The 21740-nt window shown below is 35.7% G+C and overlaps 1 protein-coding gene across 6 annotated transcripts in view; it reads left to right on the top strand.

Annotated features, from left to right (window-relative positions):
- The window catches only part of ULK4 (unc-51 like kinase 4), a 243474-nt gene that overhangs the window by 59657 nt on the left and 162077 nt on the right, over window positions 1-21740 (top strand). For all 6 annotated transcript variants that reach the window (XM_080580479.1, XM_080580478.1, XM_080580476.1 and 3 more), the window contains 5 exons: window positions 3379-3561; window positions 7738-7865; window positions 15892-16025; window positions 20622-20743; window positions 21046-21102. In XM_080580479.1, coding sequence (XP_080436605.1) covers window positions 3379-3561; window positions 7738-7865; window positions 15892-16025; window positions 20622-20743; window positions 21046-21102 — 624 coding nt within the window. The remainder of the gene's footprint in view (window positions 1-3378; window positions 3562-7737; window positions 7866-15891; window positions 16026-20621; window positions 20744-21045; window positions 21103-21740) is intronic.

The raw sequence follows: 21740 nt of genomic DNA, 5'->3' as shown, positions 1-21740 counted from the left end.
TGTTCCTGGGTTTTCCCCTTGCTGTTCTGGGGACTGTGCTCTTTATTGAAGAGGTATAATGAGGTATAATTATTTTGTATTGCATATGAAGTGAGATGGACCAGTAAGTTCCTAAAGTAAAACATACTAAGATGGTCCTCTACTCCTTTTGCTTCTTTGTAGCAAAACACCAAAGGAACAAAAGGGTGAACTTGGATTTATTGGATTTATTAATAAAGACCTGATGTAAATCTTGGTTATGTATTAATACTGCTGGGGTGTTTGGGCGTATAACATTAACTTTAGTAAATACTCAAATAACCACTTGATACTGAAATCTAGCACAGGTGGATCTTTTCCCAGCTGAAGTTTATAGAGATTTAAGTAACAAACTATTTTTTTTACATAGCATACTAATGTATTCTCAGGTTATATTGTACTATACAGTTTCTACGTTCTTTAAGTATCATTGTAACATACTGTTGCCATAGTTATGTAGGCATTTTTTATTCTGCATGACCATGTAAATTGAAATCAACAGCATTCTATTATGTTTTATAATGCAATCGTTCCTGCCTTGTTTAAATGTATCCTGAAGAATATTCTTGACTGACATGTATATCCGCATATAAAAATACATCTCTGTTAAAAATACATGTGCTGTATCTTTACCTAGAGGTAGCAGGCTGTCTGCAAAGTGTATCAGCAGTGGGGCACTAAGGAGTTTTACTTACGATTGTTTCAAACAGTAATAAAGATATATGTAGAAAATTTTCAGTCTTCAGTCTCTGGAGTCAAGAAATGAGACTTTTCGTTGTCCTAACTGTCAGAGGTGGCAAATGGGGATTGTGTCTCAGTATTTTTGCTCACTTTGGAGTCCAGCCTGCCTCAGGTAAATATCACAGATTTTGCCTGTAGGAAAATTATATCTTTTATTGTTTTGCTAGATTTGGAGAAGAAATAATTCGATAAGATGCCAAAGTGACATTTTGACAAGCTTAGCAGCAAGAAGAATATTTTCTTTGTAGTATATTGGAAGTTATATCCTCATTTTAAAAAATAATTTATTTAATTTTTAAGAAATAACTTCTTCTGCTACAGGAGAAGTAACTACTTGAAATATAAGCCACTTAAATGCAAAAAAAATTGGGAGAGCTCAACACAGTTGTTTTGTTTCTTGTTTTTTCTTAAATAATTGATGCTGAATAGTTTCTTTCAGAGACTTGGGTGGTCTCTGAAAGTTACCTATGTGGTAGACATGCAAGACCAGGAAGCAATGGATAAGGCACAGATGGCGTTAGGGTTGGAGCTGCTGAGAGAAAAGCTGCAGCCTTAAGTCTATGCGGAGAGCAAGGACAGAAGTTCATTCTAGGAGAGGCTCTGCCAAGGCCTTTCTCACTGTGATCATTTCTTGTTCAAAGACTGCTGCTGAGAGAGGAGGGTGGCGTGAAGTCTTCTCTTATTCTAATCGTTTCCTGATCCTTGCTCTACCGCCTTTTCACCTTTCTTCATCTGCCTTTTCACCTTTCTTCATCTGTTTTCTCCAGATGCAGATCTACTTAAGTGATTTAGGAGAATGTCTTCTATGCCCCATTGAGCTCTCTCTTCTGCTTTTCGGATGAAGTGTTGGTTTCACTCATTCAACACAGCTCTCAGTGACATACTAGCCAATGGGGGTTTAAAGCTTCACCCCCATTGGTCAGCTGGAGCTTTTCTGCTGTCTCTAAAACTGCAATACAGTCCTAGGTGGTGGATCACCTCCTACACCTTGGCGGTGATCTCGATGGCCTTGTGGCCATGGTCACCCTTTTTTGACCAGGTCCATAGCAAGGAGTCAAGGCATTGGCAACTCCACATTCCCCATGTTAGCTCACCAACATCGCTCCTGATGCTTTGGCACAGTCTGTCCCCAGGTCCCAGCAACTCACTGGTAATATGACCCTCGATGATACATTTTGTAAATGTGCATACCTTGTGCCTGCTCATTTTGAGAACTCAGACTAGAGATGAAGAGCTGGATTGTATCCCTGGGGAAATAGACCATGCTGTAGTAAGAAACTGAGATTGACTGCCTATGTTTTAAGAAAGAAGCAAAAAAAGTGGGGGGAGGGAGAGAAAAAGCTGCAATCAATATGGTTCCGGGACCAAAAAGGACAAGGAAGAATAGGAAAGATGAACAGCATCAGTAAAATGTCTGTTTAAAAACATATGTCCTTGGTTTATTATCTTTTTTTTTTCTTCCTTTTTTCTTTTTTTTTTCCCCCTCCTCTTAAATGAGAGCTTACTGCTGAATGCATGCTGAGTAAGCAGTAGTTTCTAAATATAGGTGGTCAGGAGAGAACAAAGAATTGGTAATACTGAGTACTTTTCACAGAATAAAGTTGCCTTCAGAGTTCCCTAAAACCAATTCAGATTTTAATGTGAATCAAGTAATTAGTCCGTTTTCCTATCCTAACACTACTTTCAAGCCAAAGAAAATTAAATGCTATTTTAAATGTCTGAAGAGTCATATTTTCTTTAACTGGAGACTGCAAAAGCAGTTACAGTGTCTTGAAGGTTGAATTTCCTGAAGAAAAGCCGTGTTGATTTGGAGACTAATCCACCCTGGAGGTCATTTGGTAATGTTTGTTATGAAATAGCTAAGTTAGCGTCCACTGAACGGGGTTTGTGATCACTTCTCTAGAGCACAGTCAGTATTTGCATTTTCTGTTAGAACTGTTTTCCTCACTGACACTTGTAAATCTGCTATTTGGAGAAGAGTTTGTATGTTAGCAATACTAAAGAGCACCTCTTAACAAATATCTAGAGCTAAAGTAGTTAGACTGAGGCAAACTGAAGCCTGGTTTTGGATGGACTTCAGATAATAAGCTACTGCATATCAGATTATGGTTAGAGAGTGTCCACCAGCAAAGAGAGAGAAGAAAGATGCCCACGCTTATGGGTGACCAGAGTTTCTGTGGTGTGTGCCATATCAGTATTTTCTGCTGCCTGTGCTTTTTTCTAGCAGTGTTATCCAATACTGCCTACATTCTGTACTGATGGAAGTCCCAAGCATGGACTATGCCAATCCATCATTATCATCCTCTGGAGAGAGAGAGAGTAATGTGACTGCTTGATGTTGACGTACCAAAGATTTCAGTTTCAGCTGCATGGGGTGTATAGCAATACATTTCAATACATTTAGAAGAATTACAGGTCTCTTAAAAAAAAAAAAAAAAAAAAGAGAGAAAGAAGAAAATAAGAATAAAGTAGCCTTTTCCCCAAATGTTTATCTTATGACTGAAATTGTGTGAATTCTCTGTATTCCTAATCTATTGGAAAAGTTGTTACTATTTTATTCTCTATTATTTTTATTGAGATAAGTCTCATTAAACAGCAATATTTGTTTCACTTTTGTAGGCTTTATGCAGAATTACTCGTTGTTCACCCAGTGCTTTCCAGAGCGTCATTGAAAAAGTGGGATTAACAGCTGTACTGAATTCCTTGGCAACTGGAATATGCAAAATTCAGCAGTACATGCTCACCATGTTTTCTGCAATGTTGTCATGCGGGATTCATCTACAGAGGCTGATTCAAGAAAAGGTTTGGTTTCAGATTAACAATATTCAATGGCATGGAATTTCAGTAATAGATAGTTAAAGATGCCTGTGATAGTGCTTTTGTATTTTCAAAATGTTTAACTCAGCACCACTTAAGTATCTGAATAGCTGGAAATTAGGAAGAGATCTCTCAATTTACTCAAAACTGGGAAATGCAGATTTAACATCTTACTTGAGAAAAACATTTTAAAGGCTCAATAACGTCCTCCAGAAAATGTTACTTAGAGAAAAATACCTTTTTATGTAATACAGATTATATTTATGTTGATCTTGTATTTTTGTTTGTTGAAAACAGAAATAATGAGGTGTATAGTTTTTCTTGTTCTCTGATTCTCAAGAGCTGGTACTAATGGATATATAAATTGCTACTGCAGTTGGAATTCAATCAATTTAGAAAACTCTATGACCATAGCTGATAATGGCACTAAGGAAAAGCAATAAAAAAAAGCAATGAGGACAGCTACTTGGATGGAACACTCTTAGACATTTAAAAGAGAAAATGAGTGTCCTGAATGAATCTAAAGCTGTACTTTATCCTATCTTTAAAGGACTTTGGCTAGTTTGTACGTCAAATGTCTTGCATTTAGAAATTCACATTTAAATAACTGTCGGTTTTCTTTTTAGTGTCACTGAATAGAGTTACTAGTTCTGATGTATGTGTAATATAATTTTTGGGAGAGATGATTAAAAGCTTTCTATTTCAGTTACCAAAATATTTCATGTTTAGAGAAATAGTGTTTAATTTTTGACACTAATTCTGCACAATTCACAAACAAAAAAAATCTCTGCTTGGAGAGAATAAAAATTACAAAGAAAATAGGAACTGTAGCTCATGTTTTCATCAGACATTCTGGTGAAGTGTGCTGTAACCTGACATTCATCTTGACTATAAAAATACTTTAGTCTTGAATTGAGAGACAGTCATTTGGTTTCTATAAATATTGTTTTAGCAATAATGTTTAAATGAAAAAAAATAATCTACTGTCTTCCACCAATCTCTTCTTGCAGCCTGAAGTCAGTCATTCTCTTCCTAAAAGTCATTTCTGTTCCTTGTCAGAATTGTCAGTGTGCTTTTTGTAAATGCCTGTCAACTGGCCTTAAGCTTTCCACAGACACCACTACAACAGCATCAACAGGTGGCAAATTGTCCTGTAACGTCACAGTTTCTAACAGTGTGTCTTGGCGCAAGTTGGTGACATATTCAGAGAAGTCTGTTCAAAGAACATTCACTTAAACATTCGGAGAAAGACAGCGATGTGTAGCAAGCATATGGCTACAGCATGATGCTTTATGTGAAGAATTTGTTGTTTATGTAAGACTTGCATTGCTAAAAGGACTGCCTTTCTGATACAGGGGCTCTTAACTACTTGAATCAAATTTTTGACATATGTAAAAATAATCAACTCTGAAATTCTCCAACCAGTTACAGAAAAAATACAAAGTAATGGTTGGAACTCTGTGGCTTTAAAATTGCTGCCTAATCATTAAAAATTTGTCATAAATTTTTGTGACCAAGTATTGCATTTTTTTAGATTAGAAAATTGAAATATAGATAAATATAGGTGTTCTTCTAACAGCATATGTCAAAGTAATGACAGAAATTGTGTTAGTACCCAAAGCTGTAACTGAAAAAATATTGCACATTAAAAACTGTATTACAAAATGCTGAAAAACAGGGTCTAGCTATTTTGCTTCCTCAAATAAGGTTGTAGGATTTTGGAAGCAGAAATCGTATTTCTATTGCTCATGAACAGGATCTAAAAATACAAACCTCCTGAACTGAGCCGCCAGGCACTATCACATTACAAGCAATGTTTTATTGCTAAAAGCTGAAAGTAATAATCCATGCACTTTTCAAGATTCTCAGCATGACACACAAGTCCATCCTAATGAAAGAAGGGAAGAAGAAAAAGCAAATGCCTAGTGTCAGTCTCCCAAGTATTTGGTCTTTTGTAGAACTCCTGTGTACTATAGCTTAAGAGGTAGAAGGACCTCAGAGCCATAAAGAAGGTAATGACAAATCTATGACTGTCTTTTTAATAAAACCGCAAACCAATATATTAAAAGATGCTTAAAGATACAAATTCAAGATAGAAGTCATTCAGCTTTGTGTATATTATCTGGAAAATCCCTTAGCTTACAAGACTTAAGCCTACCTTTTTTTTCTACCCTCTTCAGGAACAGGAATAAAACTAGTTATAAAATAGAAGCCAAAAGAATGAAAAGGAGAAATGCCATTCTTTGGTCACCCATACTAATATAAATCTTCATAGAATTAATGTAGCTAAGAAGTGGAAATCATCCCTCTCTGATACAGAGTCTTTATATTTTAGTTTCTTATCTTGAAATCTTGAAAACAAAAAAATCTGAAGTGATGTTTTTAAAATAAAGTGTGGAAAAAGAACTCAGAATCAAATATATTTGACAAACTATAGCAGTAGATTAAAAAAAAAAAAAGTCTTTCATAGCTTTCATCTGGCTCTTAAGAGTCACCTTTGAATGAGTGAAAAACAACTGAGATTTTGATAAGTTTGCAGAGAAACCATCGGTCCTGGGTGTGGATACTGATGGTACCAGTTACTCCTTGTGCAAATCATACCTTCATGAATCAGCAGCATGAGTCCTCAAGATCAGGGTGTCTCTTACTCCAGATTCTCCTGTACCACACTTCAGGACATGAATGGTGAAAGCTAACAGACATGGGCTCTGCAAAAGGATTTTGTAACTTTGAATTATTTTTTTATTGTTGTCTTCTGTTTTGTTTTCTTTTTAATTTATTGTTATTATATCACCAGAAAGAATCTCAGAACTCTGAATTTTTTACTATACCAAAACTATGGCCATAATAAATATAGCAATACATTGTCACAGTTGCATTGTTTCTTTGCACAGTTAGACATAGTCTTTTTTTTATCTCAGTCATATCCAGTTATAGCACTGAAAAATACACATTTATAACATTGCTCTCATATTTCAGTTACCTTTCTCTCAATTCCTTGTCTTTCTCCTAAGTGTAGACAAGTAGCTACTTCTGATGTTGACACTATTGCCAACATCAGTATGAATTAATGAGATATAAGTGTCTTTAACAAAATCTTTCTAACTCTTGACTTACAATATTATAGAGGTATTTGCAATTCATAGGAAGCAAATTTGAAAATACAGAAGAATACAACAAATAATTGCCAAAGCAATTTCAGAGTTTCTTCTGTAGTGAAATAGTGGTCTGTATTCCCCTTGTGCAACCAACTAAAAAACTTAATTGCTTTTCATGATTTAGTTTGAATTGGCTTTGCAGCATTACCAAGAATATCAATTATAAAATTATGATCTTGTTGCAGTAAAGTGTGCTCGGTTGTAATGAAAAGTGTCCTTACCCTGCAGAATCTCCATGGATACATCAAACAGTTGAAAAGGAAGGAAGAACAATACAACAGTGAAACAATTAATAATTAATGTACTAGTATTTCAGCAATTTGGGGCTTTTCTGATGTATTGAGTTCTGTAGGTCAGCAAAGATGTGCTGCAGATATTCTTTGGATAATCTAGTGCTGTTTTGCAGTGCTCAGACGCCAAAAAAAATTAAAAAAAAATGTTGCCTATATGTCTTAAGCCAGATCATTAGAGCACTCTCAGATGAGCTTGATGTAACTGATTTTAATTGACAATGTTGTTTTAACCCATGGTAACTCCAACAAGTAATAGCAAAATGTTCTTGCTTTCTAGAGGTGTTTAATCTTTCTACATATATGAGAACATTTCACCTTATTTGTGCTGAAATACACATATATTCTGAAAAACTATTAGCTTTCCTTTAAAATAAATATGTTAAAATATCTTATACTTAAGGCAAGATTTTTTTTAATGTTTTGTAGTCCATTTTGGACATAGTACTGTTGATAGTGTTTGTGTGCTGCAGTTTTTGAGAAGTTGTACAGAGCAGCTTTTAACTGGGCCAGTCTCTCTTGGACAAAATTTATTTAGTTGTGTTTTGTGGATTTTGTTTGCTTTGAGAATGGCATGAAAAGTATTAATACCCATACTACCAACAAATGCAAATAAATTTAGGAAAAATTAAATGAATACAGTGATAAAATACAATGTAATGAACAATTTTCCGTAAGATAATATTAATGCTTTTGTGTTTATTCCCACCAAGGAATTTGTGACTACAATTACACGTTTATTTGAAAGTCCTTCAACTTTCATAAGAGCAAAAGCCTTTCTGGTCCTGTTACAAGTTTTAATTAATAACAGAGAGATGTTGCTACTCAGTTGTCAAGCAAGGTAAGGTGTTACTGGAACTTAAAATTAGAGATGCAATGCTTATTGTCAAAGTTGTACCTGAAATACTTTAAATGTTTAGTATTTTTGAGTGAGTGTATTAGGAATAAACTATTTTCTGTGCAATATGAATCCTTTTGTTTATAAGAATATCAAGAAAAAAGTTCTCTCTTTTGTCATCAGGTGATGATCGCTCACAAGGGAAAGCTACTTTGGCTTATAGGGAGAGCCTTTTAAAGGCACTTGTGGTCCTTGATAGCAATAGCAAGGAGCAGATTTTGCTTTGGGTGGGGAAAATAAATGCTGCACCACTGAGGTGTTGCTGTGATGGGAATGCAAAATAAAATGGTCTGTCACATACCTTCCTCAGCTTGGGCTGGGGTATATTCTCTAGTCTCTTCAGTGTACACACATTAAAAGTACGATAATGTTTCTTGGCTCTTGGTGTTTTTGAAGTGATTTGTATAACATCCACTGAATTCTTGTGACTTTTACATGAAATATTTTATTTGTTCCAGTGTTTTAAAATGCTTTGCAAGAAATGAAAGCTCTTAAATTAAATTTGACTCACAATGGAATAGTTATTTGAATTTTTGGTACAACAGTATTTCCATATCAGATGAGAGGAAATGAGACTATTAGTATATAAATCATCACCATGTTTTTGGGGTGATTGGAAAAGTAAGATAGAAGAAATTTTCTTCGGCATTTATATCTTCTACTAGTCATTGTGAAGAAAAGCATAATGTAGTGTATTACAATTCAATAAAAAATGGGTCTAAAGTGGATTTGAAACTGAAGGCAAAAAAGGGTGAGATTTGTGGGTAGCTGTAAATCTATTTAGAGTAAATATAACTTCCTTATATCTTATAAATCTTTTTGAGAAGAATTAAGATGTATATTTGGAGCCAAAGGGATGGATTTGGGAGGAGTAGGTGAGTTATGCTATGAAACCATCATGAGAGGACTTATTCGGGGTGGCAGTCATTCATTCTGTACCCTTCCACTCACATACAAATCTATAGACTTCCCAATTTTTGTAGATTCTAGAGAATAAGTATTGATTACAAGTTTCACTGTTGTGCATCTTTTTGTACTTCTAGAAATGTTTTACCAGGTTGATGTGTGCTGGATAGTGTAGAATGTCTAATGACTTTTACGAGACTTTTTGAATGTTACACTTTTTCAACGACTGCTATTTATATGCTTGTTCGAACATATAGCTACTGAGCTATGTATTTGGAGAAACATCTGACAGATGTCCTATACTGACAGTTACTATTTGTTTATTTATACCTAAGGTATATGTCAAGGAGAAGAACTGCAATACATTTTATTTACAATTTATCTTTTTTTTTTTTTTTTAAAATATGTATTTATAACACTTTCCACTGAGCAGCCTTTCTGCAGGGAATGTGTTGTGAGTTTGGGCTGTTATTTTGTGTTGTGAATTCTGTGCTGTGGTTTTGTGATGCTCCAGGCAGAGCAGATTAGGGACCAACATGTAACATGACCATTATGTAACATACTAGCTAAAACAACAGGTAAGCCTTATAGCAGCTTTACTGAACAGATAAACTGTTATTCTTAATTTGTTATGATTTCTTCATAACTTCTCTTCAGTGAACAGTTTATCTCTTGACAGGGTAGATCATCTAGATAAAAACCTTTCTCTTACATCCAGAACATAGGATGATTATAGTAGGATGAATAGGAAAAATGAGTCATTTTATGTGGAGACAGCTACTTTTGTAATATCCTGAACTCTGGAAGAATTCTTATTAAGCCCAGCTGAGATCATAGCTAGTCTTAAATTTATATGAACAGAAATTCAGCAGTGTATTTTAGATAAATGTCTCATTTTGTGAGATAAAATACTTCAAAATTAATACTAATAAATTCAAAATTTCTAGTACAGCAAGGAAAAATCAGTTGGATAATTATTGAAAATGTTTGATATACTCCAATTATTTTTATTAAGGTGTTTGATCTGAGAAATATGAAGAGCATGTAGTAAAATGCGCATAATTTCTACTTACTGGCTTGCCTTTAGCAGTTGCAGTTAATGCCTGCAATGTGATTTTTATTGCTTCAGATTATAAAATCCGATTATGATAAAGATAGAATCACAGAATCATTTAGGTTGGAAAAGACCTCTAAGATCATCAAGTCCAACCGTTACCCTAGCACTGCCAAATCTACCACTGAACCACGTCCCTCAGCACCACATCTGCATGTCTTTTAAATACCCACAGGGATGTGGACTCAAACACTTCCCTGGGCAGTCTGTTCCAATGCCTCACAACCCTTTTAGTGAAGAATTTTTTCCTAATATCCAACCTAAATTTACCCTGGTGCAATCTGAGGTCATTTCCTCTTGTCCTATTGCTTGTTGCTTGGGAGAAGAGACTGACACCCACCCTGAGACCAACCTCCTTTGAGATGGTTGTAAAGAGTGATAAGGTCTACCCAAGACTCCTTTTCTCTAGGTTAAAGAACCCCAGTTCCCTCAGCTACTCAATGTAATAATCAATATAAGGCAATTTTTCAGTGTGCATCAGCTGAAGGACATGATGCAGATAATAAAACAGTCAGTAATGACTGCCTGGAAGCAACACTGCATGGTCATTGGAAAAGCTTTTTATTTAGGTTAGTAATCAAAATTACACATTTGCATACATTTTGGTGATTTTTTTTTAAAACAAATTTTCTGAATCTTTTATAGTGTATTGTTAAATTATTAAATTAGCTGTGGTGGGAGTGGGTAATTTGAGAGCTTTACAACAGATATCACTGAGAAAGTTCCATTAGGACTTTCCAAAGTGCCCTGAGATCTTTGGATGAGAAGCATTTATATGTAATTTCAAATGTGAAATTCAAATGTGATCTTGAAGTGAAATTTTTTTCACACACCATTGATACAATTCACCTATTGTTCTTTTTTTTTTTCCCTTTTACGTCTTTCATGATAGTCTGTTAGATGATGAGTTACTATATACCTTTTGTTTTCCTGTGTTCCGTAGCCAGTGATAGAGCTAGAGAAGGTAGGAGACATTCTTGGCTATAATAGTGCTTGATTGGTTAAAATGTGCAACTTGATTTCTTTTGCTAATTGCCCTGAATTTTCTACTCTCCTTGTTTTCTCCATGATTGGCAGATGCAGGCTTTCTACTAATGAGGAGGGATCTTGGGGGATACATCATGAAGTTTTGTTGACACTTATAATTTCACCATTTGTTGAACTATTAATTTCTGAATAGTCTCACTGAATTGTTCTTTCTGGATCTCAGTGGTTCTAGAGAATTTCCTAGATGAACAGAGACTATGCTGGAAATTAAACTTTATTCCTTCAGAATTTATTAAATGTCTTTTTCTACTGGCTGCAGAGATGGACACATGTATCAAGATAGGGTGGTGTTTCTGACAGCCCTTCACAGCAAGAGCCTGAATGTGCACAGCAGGACACTTACAGGACATTAGCCTCATACAGTGTGGTGCCACCCAGATAGCTATCAGTGGCTAAAAGCCTGTAAATACTCCAGTGCAGCGCCCTGTGCAAGCTAGTGATTCTCTGTGTGGTGACACTGCTGGAATGGGACGGCTTTGCTGCTGTGTGGTGCCCATGGTGCCTCCAGCTTTGGAACTGGCTTGAGTGTTTTGCTATGGCACAACAAACACCAGTTGTCTAGAACTAACAGCTCCAGAAGAAGGTCATTGGTTAAATTAAGATATTAAATTAAAAGAGTAACAGAAATTCAGATGAGAGGGACCACAAGGAGAAAAAGTATGAAGAAAGGACGTAAATATGGTGCTGGTTAGCATGTTCAAATGTGGAGTGACAGAGACCATAAGAAATGTTAGGAAAGCAACATGCATGTGGCTTGATGTAAGTGAAAGGAGAAGAAAGAAAAATTGAGACCTGTATTGCAAACGTAGAGATAGAGACTGAAGATAATCTCTAGTACAGAAAAAATTTCCTTACTTTATCTTAAAAATAGTTACACTAAGTTTGAAGACAAAACCAGGCAGATAAGGAAAAAGAGTTGAAATCCTTATTTCTATATAAGTTAGGTACAAGGTAAACTGAAACATAAAGCATTCAATGCAGGACAAATTCAGTACCTGTGTTTTTAACCTATACATCAATTTTGGGGTGTCATTATATGACTGGAAAAGAATAACAAAGTACTTAAAAAATAAAAAATGTCGTGGGGAACAAAGTGTTCCAAGCACATAGCTGACTTCAGTAGTATGGAAGACTCTGGAACAAATACTGAAGGAAAAACTAGAGGGTGTGGGAGATAATCTTTTAGTAGAAATAATGGAAATAAACTGCTCTGTGCGTGTGGTTTATGTAATAGCTGTATGCCTAACCTTCAGATGGTTATACTTGATGATCAAGATTGCCTTTTTTTTTCTGTTTTCTTGTATTTTTCATGATGTATAATAAAAAAACATCTTTGACAGGCCATCATGAAAAAAGTAAAATATATTTGGAGGGAGAATATTATAATAATAATTTAAGGCATAGACAATGACAGAACAGTATTTTTTCTGTCTAATAGTAGTTCCCAGTCTACAGCTCGGTGACAATTTTGTCTGATCTTTTCTGTAGCTTTCTAGACAGCAGCCATTTGATTTCCTGCAAAATATTTCACTAATCAATCTTTGTGGGTGAAAATTAAGAGATTTCCCATTTTATTTTTAAAAATTTTCTATCTATGTTAAGTTCCTCCTCCTCCTTTCTCCCAGTTTTTATTGCAGAGAATGATGCCATATGGTATAGGGTATCCCTTTGGTCAGTTGGGGTCAGCTGTCCTGGCTGTGTCCTTCTCACAGCTCCTTGTGCTCCCCCAGCCTCCTTGATGGTGGGGCAGTGTGAGAAACAGAGAAGGCCTCGATGCTGTATAAGCACTGCTCAGCAACAGTGAAAACCTGGGTGTGTTATCAACACATAAATCCTAAACATAGCACCACTATGATGAAGAAAATTAACTCCATCCCAGACAAAATCAATACAACCATTGTTGTGATGACAACCCAAGATGCCACAATGTTGCTGTTCTACTTTAAAAGCATGGTTATTTTAAAATAAGAACATTTTAGAAGTGCTGATATAATTGCTTTACTCATTTTTATTATAACTTATTAATGGACAAAAAGGAGGATCTTAACATTCCTTGTTTAAATGAGACAAGTCTGATAAGTAAAACTGCAATATAAAGTAAAACTCTGTTTTTTTCTACTAAAAAAAATGTAGTAAAGGCATTAACAATTGCTAACAGATGCAGAGGGATTTTTTTCATGTTCAAATTCAGTCCAAAATAGACATGTGGAGTCTGTTCTTATGGGATGAACGTGCAGTTTATTGTAAGACCAAGATGGATATAGAAGCTGAAATTCACTTATCCATGGTTAGCTACAACAGACCTTTGCAACTCTAGGTTGAAAGTAGCAACATAGATTCATTCATCTGAATTACAGGCCAACTTATTCTAGCTATGTAGCTATGTGCATTGTAAAACAGCGTAGCTTTTAACCAAAATCTTTCTCTGCCAACTGTCCCAACCTCCCATATATTTTTAGTTTTCACATCTTCTATATGCCCTCAGAGGAAAAGCTTTACCTGGAGACTTATTGCAATCTCAGGTCTCACATGACCTATTGACCTTTCATGGCTAAGTTTGGCCCAGAAAAATAGTCATTTTGGCTGAGAAAAAGAACAGAAAATGTTCATGCTCAGCCAAAATAGAAAAGGAAGGCAGGAGGGAAAAATTACACAAGTTGGTGATTTGAGGAAAAAATCCAGCAAGCTTTTATCAAACTAAAAAAAAAAAAAAAAGAAAAGAAAGAGGGGAGAAGGGAAGATAGGGATTGAATTTTCTAACTAGCATGATATACCCAATGTTGCAACTCTATAAAATAAACGATATATGTGTATGAAACATCCTTTAAAAATCCTCATCCTTTCATTGTAGCAGAGATTGACTAAAAATGAATTGGCGGGGTAAATGGACTGTATAAGTCCTCAGAGAATGCAAGACTTACTATCGTTTCCTGGCAGGCTCTCAGTCTCTGAACATAGTGTTCTGAAGAACCTCTTGTAGGGAGAAGACTGCTAGTGAGAGACCTCCTGCTTCAAGTTCAGTCATCTGGCAGCAGCTCATCCTCGCAGCATATATACTTCCTCCCTACCCCCCCACCCTATTCAGATGCTGGTAGAATCGTAGCTGAACTTTATAGATACCTAAAGCTGATTTTTAAGGATGTGAGGGTAAATGTCACTCATGTAAGGGAATAAGTTAATTTTAGAAAATAGTCCATAAAGAGACTTTGAGAGTTGCGAAGTCAATCCCTTTGATCCAGGTCAAAGTCTTTACGTTTAATCTATCCTTGAAAAATACTTTTTTAACCATTGGTGAAAATTGGTAGATATTCTATAACTTCTTTTTGCCAGCTGATCTAATTGTTAGGTATTCCTAACACATAAAAATTCTTGTTGTTTTCTCATTGAAATTTCAGTTCTACAGGTTAAGTACAGAAAACACAAAAAGCAATTTAGTCTCTTTCATTTTCTGTATGTATGAAGACATCTTACCATTTCTCTGCTTAGTCTTCCGAATTTTAACTATATACTCTTTTTTCCTATTGGTCATTTTTATAAGTGAACAGTTCTTAAGTAGTAGATCTTAACTGTTATGATACATTAACAGTATTATACATAACAGTTAACTCTCTGCAGTTCTCCCCTTTTTAATTCACTCTTCTTCGATGTTTTTGTCAAAAAACATTTTTATGTGTGTACAAGCTCACTGATATCCATATCAATCAATATTGATTCAAATCAATATTTAAAGAATTTTATAAATCAGACTTGTCTTCCTAGACAGTGGTTTTATTATTCATCATATGCAGCTTAATTTTAGTAACACCTGCATGTTTTTTCATGTATTGTTGTGTGCAAAATTTTTACTCCGTTGAGTAAATCATCTCTATGATGGAAATACACATCTGCTAGCATAAAACAATGAGTTTGTGAGTCCTGCAGTTCTGTTCTATACACCTGAGGCAGGTTAAATAAGTTGATTATAATAAAGATAGGTAAGAAAAGGGATCATACTAAAATACATTCTTAAAACCAGAGCATGGATTTCACTCACCAGTGACTGATGGTTCTGTGTGCCAGACCTCCCGGGAGTTTGAATATGAAACAAAGATGTCAATATTAGGCCCCTAAAGGAAGGACTGGCCCTTCTATCTATTCAAATAAGTATTTTAAAATCTTGCCTGAAGCATTCTGTTACAGGTGTATTATTAAAGCTACCTCTTGTAAGTTAGCCAATGGCTAATAAATCAGTTACCATAGTTTACCATGAAAAACGTCATTCTGCAGAACAGCATAATTATACAGCACTTGTCAGTTAGAATGGAAGCACTGAGTTTGTCTTGAGAAATCTTGAACTTCAAATTTTCAGAGAAAAGTATAAGGCTAGTTAGACTTTTATCTCTTTCTCTATGGCTGTTCTTAGTAGTGCTAACATTTGGATAGGCTGTAGTATGAATAATGTTGTATGGTGTTTCTTGATTGAAAGATTGATCACTTGTTACATTGACTTAAATTATTCTGCTTCTTGAAATTCTTGCATGTTGGAAAAGACTGTCTTTAGTTTTTGCTAATATTGCATATATTGGTCATATGTTTCAAAATAAAGTGGATTTTAAATTTAGTCTCTCCCTAATGGATTCTCTCCTTACGTCATATCTTCATTTAAACTAGTAAAGCTGCACTTACAGTAGCTTAAGGTTTGTTTTTCCTGTTGTGCCTTGGCACAGTCATTTGCGTTATATTAAAATTTGATTTATTTGAAAGGGAAAATCCAAAATTTCGACAAAAATTGCAGAGTCAACACTAATATATTCTCTGATTGTAACCTCAGGTACTAGAAATGCCAGCTTTAGTAATATTTTTGAGATTACAGTATCATTATTTTGTTATGAGAGGTAATGTTTTGCACTTGTTTAAATGCAGACTTGTGATGTATATTGAAAGAGACAGCAGAAAGACCACACCAGGAAAAGAGCAGCAAAGTGGCAATGAATACCTGTCAAAATGCCTGGATCTTCTCATCTATCACATTGTGTGGGAGCTGCCAGGAATTCTAGGTAAATTGAGTTGGTTAACTGAATAAATCTTACCTTTGCTTACTCCCTTGAGAAGCACTTAAATATCTCCTTAAATATGCAAGTGGAAAGATTGTGTTTTCTGATCACATAAAGTTTGGATGTTATCAGCTTCACAAAGTTTCTTAGTCATGTCATGATCAGATATTTTGTATTGTAATCTTGAATGCCATATTCAACTCAGTTGGGGAAGAGGCCCAATTGTACAAGAAGTTTTATCAATGTTCTAAAGATATTCCAAAGATTGGAAATCCTAAAAACAAACTTACCTTATAAAGCACAGAGGAAGGAGAGATATAACACATCATATCCATGAGTATGTGTTAATCATTTATGCTTAAATATGTATGCTGAGTGCTTGATTGAGGCAATTTTTCTGGAAAATTTCAGCTTAGACACTTGAATATTTATAGATAATCAGAAATTGATCTCTTCATACAGAAGAAAAGACGGAAAGATTTTCTCTGAGAGAGCATCAGTGCTACCTTGCCCCATCCCTCATACTTAGGAATAAAAACTTGACATTCCAGCAAAGGAGCTGTTGTGCCAAGGATATGCATTTGGCCAATTTTATGCATATCTGCTCAAATTTCACTAGTATTTGAGTCTCTGAAACAATAAAAAGCTACTTTGTATTGGTCATACATGTTCAAACAAATTTGCTTGGGTGTAGCAGATGAAGTCCTGTCAACATTGAATATGCTCTAACTTGTCATAGTTGGAGCATATAGAACAGTGAAAAGTATGTGTGCAAATATGACAAAACCTGCAAATTGCAGGGCATAATTTTGACTCATTGGGCAACTAGAGAGAAGAAGCTGGAGTAGAAAGAACTTAACTTGAGAATCTGGAGGATCAGTGAAGAGAAGGTGATGAAACAAGATGAATATTCTGAGTGTTTAGACAGAAGTAATACAATCTTGAAAAAGTACTGAGGATCTGTTGGCAAGAGATGAACATCAGGTTGATATTGAATAAAAGAAATGTCACAAAAATGACCCCAGATGAGTAGGAGTGGTGAGACTGTCTTTCCTGGAGAAAGCTGTGCTGTATGATGTATGAGGAAAGATGAGTTTTCTATTTAAAAGAATTAATTTGGAAGGAAGGAAGGAAAGAGTGAAGGAGGGAGGAAAGAAAGTGAAGAGAAGGAGGAAGAAGAAAAAGAAGAAACGAAGTGGAGATGAGAAAGAAGGAATTGAGTGGAGGGAATGGGAGGAAGTAAAGAAGGAATGGAAAAGGGGTGGGGAAAAGGATGAAGAGAAAGAAAGGGGAAAGGAGGAAGACAGAAAGGAATGAAGGAGAAAATATGAGATTGGTGTGGCCAGTCTGAATAATTGGCATTAAAATGCTTATTAAAGCTGGTGGGTGAGATCTCCCACAGAACGGAGTAAGAAAACTAAATAGGAACACAAGGAAGGAAATGCTGAGAGTTTTCCAGAAAGAAATGGAGTAAATCAAGCCATGATTGTGTATGACTTGTCATTAAATAATAATAATAAAAAATCATAACTTTATTTTTCAATGAGATGATAGCTGGTTTATGTTTCATCTTTTACATTATTGCTAGAATATTGAAAATGAAATAATAGCACTGCAAAAGTCCGTAGATCTAATGGTCATGCGGCTATTTTAAAAGAAACTTTACTTCCAATGAGAATGCAGTTTTTTGCCTTGTCGCAAACAGCTGATTCCGCCCCCCCCCTCCTTTTTTTCCTAACTTTTCTAACTAATCAGGTTCATATATTGGGTATATTGTAGGATTTGGAAGTCTCAAACTATAAATGTTTTGAGGCAGAAATTCACCTTCTACTATCTATATACATATACTATATGTATACAATACATATATACAATTAATATATATTATTAATATAATATACAATATTATATATACAATTATATACAGTATACAATATACATATACAATTAATGCAGTAGGCCCTGTATACAGTTAATGCAGTAGGCCCTGATATTTTCTCAGAACTTGAAAGTGCTATAAATCAAAAATATTGTTACTATTAGTAACAATAGTTAGTTTTGGGCCCCTCGCTACAAGAAGGACATGGAGGTGCTTGAGAGAATCCAGAGAAGGGCAACGAAGCTGGTGAGGGGTCTGAAGAACAAGTCTTATGAGGAGCGGCTGAGGGAGCTGGGGTTGTTTAGCCTGGAGAAGAGGAGGCTCAGGGGAGACCTCATCGCTCTCTACAAGTACCTTAAAGGAGGCTGTAATGAGGTGAGGGTTGGTCTATTCTCCCACGTGCCTGGTGACAGGACGAGGGGGAATGGGCTAAAGTTGTGCCAGGGGAGGTTTAGGTTGGATGTTAGGAAGAACTTCTTTACTGAAAGGGTTGTTAGGCATTGGAATGGACTGCCCAGGGAGGTGGTCGAGTCACCGTCCCTGGAGGTCTTTAAAAGACGTTTAGATGTAGCCCTTAGTGATATGGTTTAGTGTAGGACTTGTTAGTGTTAGGGCTGAGGTTGGACTAGATGATCTTGGAGGTCTCTTCCAACCTAGACGATTCTGTGATTCTGTGATCATTATAAAAAAATAATGTTTCTTTGATATGGGTTCTGCTTTATTTATTTATTTATTTTTACACTTTGTTTTCCTTTTCAAGCTAGATTTGTGTTTTGATTGTTTTTATTGAGATTAAGTTTTCTGTCTGTATCAGTCAGAAGGCCTTTTCTTTTTATTGCTGTGAGTATGATGAAGGATTATGTTCTGCTTGAGGAGGTAAAAGTTATGAGCTTGTAGGAAAAATGACAAGAATTGTCAGGTGGAACAGTTAAAAACAGTTTAACTGTTGATTTAGAATTAGTCCTAGCTGGTTTTTAATATGCATTTATTTAAGCTCCTTACTGATCCCATCTTCTTCCACCAGATGTAGCTATAAACCAGATAGATTAACAAGTTGTAGAAATTGCCATTAAAGGTACATTTAAATAAATGAAATAAAATGATAATGTTGTGGATAAATTTTAAAGTTTTCGGTTGCTGTAGGTAAGAAAGTAATTTTATTCAGGTATGTTTAATATTTAACCTCTCTTTACAAGATAATTACAATTTGCTTAGATCACACTAAGAATTGAAACAACTGCATCTATTTATCAACAAATTGACGGAAGTGGTGATTATGTAAGACAAATATAGAGAAAGAGAGTCAAGGGTTCAATTGATTATTTGTTAATCACAGAGAGATCTTGTTGAGTTACAGTTTTGTTAATAATTCTAAACAAAAATTCTCTGAAAAGACAATATTTTGTTTTATGTGTTTGGAGAGTTTTAGGCAACATTTTCATGAGCAGTATATTATAGAATGATTCAAATCTTTAAGGATAAGTATTTTTACAACCTATTTTAGTGCCTGGCTGTGTCATTCTGCTTATGTTGAAAACTGAACTCCATGGGAGCAGAGGAAAAGCATTGCTATTTTTCAACATGAGTAAACTCTGTGACTTACTTTTAAAGGAAGGGCCTGTTCTGGCATGAAAACTGTATAAAATACTGAATCATGTCCTTTATTTGTTTAATAGCTATGAGATTTCCCTTTTACAGTTTTGTGTAGCTCTCTCATTAGGGAAAACATATAGTACGTGTTTTTTAAAGACAGGATTTGGCTTATAATATTTCAGGCTAAAAGGACTAGATTTTCTTTCTTTACATATGACTTTTCTCTTGCTTCTTCTGTTCTTTATTCCATGCAGAAGTGGTCACGGATTTCTGAGACAATAACGTAACACAAATTCGGCATAATGTTCCTTGGTTTTTATATCTCTCTTCTGAAGTTTGAATTACAATTCTCACTACTGAAATTAGAATTTTGTTCCCTGATTGTTGTGTCTGAGGTTTGTTATGGACTAAGTTCTCTCATTGACCTGCTGCTACCTCTTTCTATGAGATCATGAGAGCGTTCTTTAGATAACTTATGTCATTGTTAAATTTGTGTGTATGTGTGCTCAGCTGATGGAAGGCTTTTGAGGAAGTGGGGAACATTGCTTGTTTCTTTCTTCTGGTGGTACTATTGCTGCAGGAGAAATACACTCCTTGAGTATTATGTCACCAAATTATGGTGAAGCTCTTGAGCTCTAGTGATAGGACAAGGAGTAATAGTTTTAACTAAAAGAGGGAAGATTTATTCTTTACTCTGCAGGTGGTAAGGCACTGGAATAGGCTGCCTTATGAGAAGCTGTGGATGCCCCCTCCCTGGAGGTGTTCAAGGCCAGGCTGGATGGGGCTTTGGGCAGCCTGGTCTGGTGGGAGGTGTCCCTGCCCATGGCAGGGGGTTGGAACTGGGTGATCTTTAAGGTCCCTTCCAACTCAAACCATTCTATGATTCTATGATTCTATATCTCTGTAGCTGGAGCAGGAAAATGACCTGTCTGAAAACTAAATAGGTAATAAAAGTGTTGGATCAGCCTTTATTTTTATGATCATTCACTCACATGACCACTACTTTCATCAGGAGGGAGATGATGGGATTGCAGTGAGGATACTGGAACAGAGATGCTTTATATGTCATTTTGTGCTATTTAGCAAACTAGTTATGTTAGATCTGTCTGAAATGTTGTTTTCTGCAGGTGACATTCTCAATGCCTTAACTAATGTCTCTGGACGCAAACACCCATCAACACTTCAGGCCAAACAGCTGAAGATGTGCCTTCCCATGATGCCTGTAGTGCTTCATCTTGTGACATCCCAGGTACATTTTTTTCAAAAATTTTTAAACAAAGTACAAACTCCTGCAGTTTCCCAAAATCTAACTTCCGCTGCTTAAAAGATCAAATAGATCTTTTCGTAATGTATAATTAGGGTGATGGTTATCTGAGCTAAGTAGCAGCATTAAAGATGTAAACCTTATTTTTGCATATTGTAGGACAGCTCTAATGATAAATACATATTTTGCCTTCTTTTTCAACATGGCTGTGAAAAAATGTTTTACTTTTTCTGGTCATAAGATACGCAGTTACTGTAACTTTTAAAACTTTTGCTAAATTCAAATAGGTATTTCGTCCCAAGATAGTCACAGAGGAGTTTCTTTTCAACTATGGAACCTTACTTGTGAGTATAACCATCTAAGTTAAAATCTTGTTTGCGAAAAATACATATGCATAAAATTTTGGGAATTATTTTAATGCAATGAAATTACACTCCAATAATAAATTAGAGAAAGGTCTTTATTCTGAATATATTTTTTTTTAGTTTTGATTTTGGGTTATTATCAGTGGCGTGAAATTCAACAAAGATAAATGCCAGGTTCTGTACCTGGGATGGAGTAATGCAGGACACAGGTACAGGCTGGAGAACAGCTCTCCAGAAAGGTATCTGGGGGTGCTGGTCAACAGCAGGCTCAACATGAGCCTGCAGTGTGCCCTGGCAACCAAGAGGGCAAACTGTATTTTCGGGTGCATTAAACACAGCATAGCCACTTGGTCAAAAGAAGTGATTCTCCCTCTATATTTAGCGTTAGTGTAGCTTCACCGTGAATATTGCACGCAGAGGAGGGGAACAAAGTTGGTAAAAGGATTGGAAGGCATGTCCTATGAGGAGAGGCTGAGGACACTTGGGTTGTCTCATCTGGAGGAGACCAAGAGGTGACCTCATGGTTCTCTACAACTCCTTGAGGATGGGAAGCGCAGAGGGAGGTGCTAGTCCCTGCTCCCTGGTCACTGATGACAGAACATGAGGGAACAGCACAA

This window comes from Anser brachyrhynchus, assembly GCF_964034855.1.
Source record: "Anser brachyrhynchus genome assembly, chromosome: 2".
Taxonomy (NCBI): domain Eukaryota; kingdom Metazoa; phylum Chordata; class Aves; order Anseriformes; family Anatidae; genus Anser; species Anser brachyrhynchus.
Note: the sequence above shows the minus strand (reverse complement) of the source record. Positions and strands in the feature narration are given on the sequence as shown.